Source organism: Eufriesea mexicana, unplaced genomic scaffold (genome assembly GCF_001483705.2).
Source record: "Eufriesea mexicana isolate 0111107269 unplaced genomic scaffold, ASM148370v2 scaffold11475, whole genome shotgun sequence".
NCBI lineage: Eukaryota > Metazoa > Arthropoda > Insecta > Hymenoptera > Apidae > Eufriesea > Eufriesea mexicana.
This window is the reverse complement of record NW_016919092.1, coordinates 109,820-112,215: the sequence shown is the minus strand read 5'-3', so window position 1 is coordinate 112,215 and position 2,396 is coordinate 109,820. Positions and strand designations below refer to the sequence as shown.

Genomic DNA, 2,396 nt, shown 5'->3' with positions numbered 1-2,396 from the left:
TGGCGAGTGCGACAGTGACTGGAATTGAGCTAGGCCCGATCGGGAGGGTGCCGAGGTATGAAGTTATCTCTGTACACGGGAGTACATCGCCTAGGCTAGTCGGTCTTTCGAATAATCGCGAACTCGTTCGGGCGCGTCGCGATTTTCTATTTGCTCGCGTGTTTGATATTTCATTCCCTAATTTTATGGGAACTTGAAAATATCTTAGCGTTGCGACAGTAGAGTTTCAGTATACCGAACCGAAACCCCTTTTGTAAGACACGAAATATAATAAAGTGTCGGTAGAGTCATTTTAACTTAATTCGCTCCAAGTTAGATTAGGCTACCTTTGACACGGATAACGCCAGTAGGATGCGCCACTAGGGCGCATGTCGGGTCTCGATGCGTAGCCACCTCCGCGTGGTGAGACCTGGTAATTGGTATCGTTTTCCAAAGAAAAATCTTTGGGAAACGATACCAAGCTAAGAGCTACGCACAGAGTTTAAGATATGCCCTATCTCTTGTAAATTTTCAATGTTTCCTTCGAACTTAGAAAATAAAGAGTGGGCAATGTCTGTTCAAGTAATGTATAACTGAAGACGAAGTAAGGTAAGTAAGGTATGTAAGGTAAGTAAGGTAAGTAAGGTAAGTTAAACTTGTAGAGAAAGTTGAGAAAAAGAAGTAAAAGTTTGGAGAGATCAAGGATCGATAGTTTGTTTTCGAGGTTGGCAAATATTTTTCGTAGGCGGTGGCCATTTTTGGTCACCTGGTTTACCCCGATCCATAATTCCAGCCAGCTCGATTGATCGAAGCAAATAATCTTTTCGAAGCACCAAACACGGAAGGACGTGGAAACGATACCTTGATCAATATCGGCAGTAGGCGTACGCGTGGCGAGACGACGAAGTCTTCTTGGAGAGTTGCAAGATGTTCCAGATGACTGCTTGCAACTCGACCAGCTTGATGTACCTGGTGATAACTTTCGAACTGCTAGATCGCACAGCATGTCTACGGCTTCTTGTCTGCAAGTTTCAAAATATACGTGGATCGTGAAATAGCCATTAACCCTTAATGAAGACTCCATTTGGGATAGGGGTCTAAATTTTGAATGAAGTATACTTCATTCAAGGAGAACTGGCAGGAAATATAAACAACTATTAACATTATGGGAAAGTATAAACAACTATTAACATTATTATACTATGGGGATCACAATTGGATGTACGTTCGAGAAAAGAAGGCACAGTGTATTTACATACTCATTGCTGATGGATGTTAACGCTACTGACACTTCCTTGATCACAGGCAGTGATTGCTACTGACCGAAAACTGACCACTAATCTTACAAGGAAAGTGCATGTCCTCCGGGTCATTGATTTAGTTGAAACTTTGCAGCTTTGTAGACATCGTCATGCAGTTTAAGAAAATATATTATTATAGCCACAACTACTCAATAGTTTTTAAGATATTTGCGATTAAAGTTTTATTCCTTCTTGAATTATGCATTTATTTCCAATACGTTCTAAGTTAAGTTGTAGCGTAACGGCGACGATCGAGAATTGTTGTACTGAAGGACCGGGGTTCGATTCCCGTCACCATAGTTTTGATATAGTATTTTCAATGAATTTTTTATTTCCTATTCATTTTTCGCCTATGAAAACATTGTAAATAAACAATCATAAATAAAACTTCTTAATAAAAAAATTTATTTTTTATGCTTTCTTATGCTTGTATATGTTTATTGCAAAATAATAAGAATATTACCCAAGAAAAACACTTTTCTATAGCAATCTTATTTACTACAGGAAATACTAAACCTATCGCTCACGTAAGTATTAATTATTAAATTAAACATCCTATAAAAATGTTGCCTATAATTCGAATTTTACTGTGCAGCTATAAATGTTCACGAATTAATTAGAAAAACTTGGCAATTTATTAATTTTCTACCGTCGAATTGATTTCTAGTATCTAGTTCGAATACAAATTTTACCGCCTGCGATCAGCGCCATCTATGATTTGGGCTCAAAAATCAAGAAAGTGATAGGAATATAGAATAGACAAGGAGGTCGACGGAGGGCTGGTCACGTGGTAGACAAGGACAGAGAGGGGATAGAAAAGGATAGAATGGCCCCGGCAGTGAAAAATTATTAATTACTCAATTTTCGTAAACAATTTGTGAACTTTTATAATTTCACTGCAAAGATGGAACTTCAGGCTATATTCCTATATAACTTTCGTAAAGAATTTAGCTCTAAACTGTAAGTTATTAATTTTTGTTTTATGGCGTCTATGATTTCGTAACGGCGACCATCACGACCTTCCGTGAAAATATTTATTACTAAACGAAACTAGAAGCAAAATGTGATCAAAAGTTATATGAGAAGATTCGCAAGGACATTGTCTTTCTAACGAGT

General features: G+C 37.7%; 1 protein-coding gene across 1 annotated transcript in view; it reads right to left on the bottom strand.

The window, feature by feature from the left end:
• LOC108553633 (uncharacterized) overlaps positions 1–2,396 on the bottom strand; it is a gene marked incomplete at its 5' end in the record, with an annotated part of 107,820 nt that overhangs the window by 8,580 nt on the left and 96,844 nt on the right. The window contains one exon of the mRNA XM_017908619.1: positions 841–1,001. Coding sequence (XP_017764108.1) covers positions 841–1,001 — 161 coding nt within the window. The remainder of the gene's footprint in view (positions 1–840; positions 1,002–2,396) is intronic.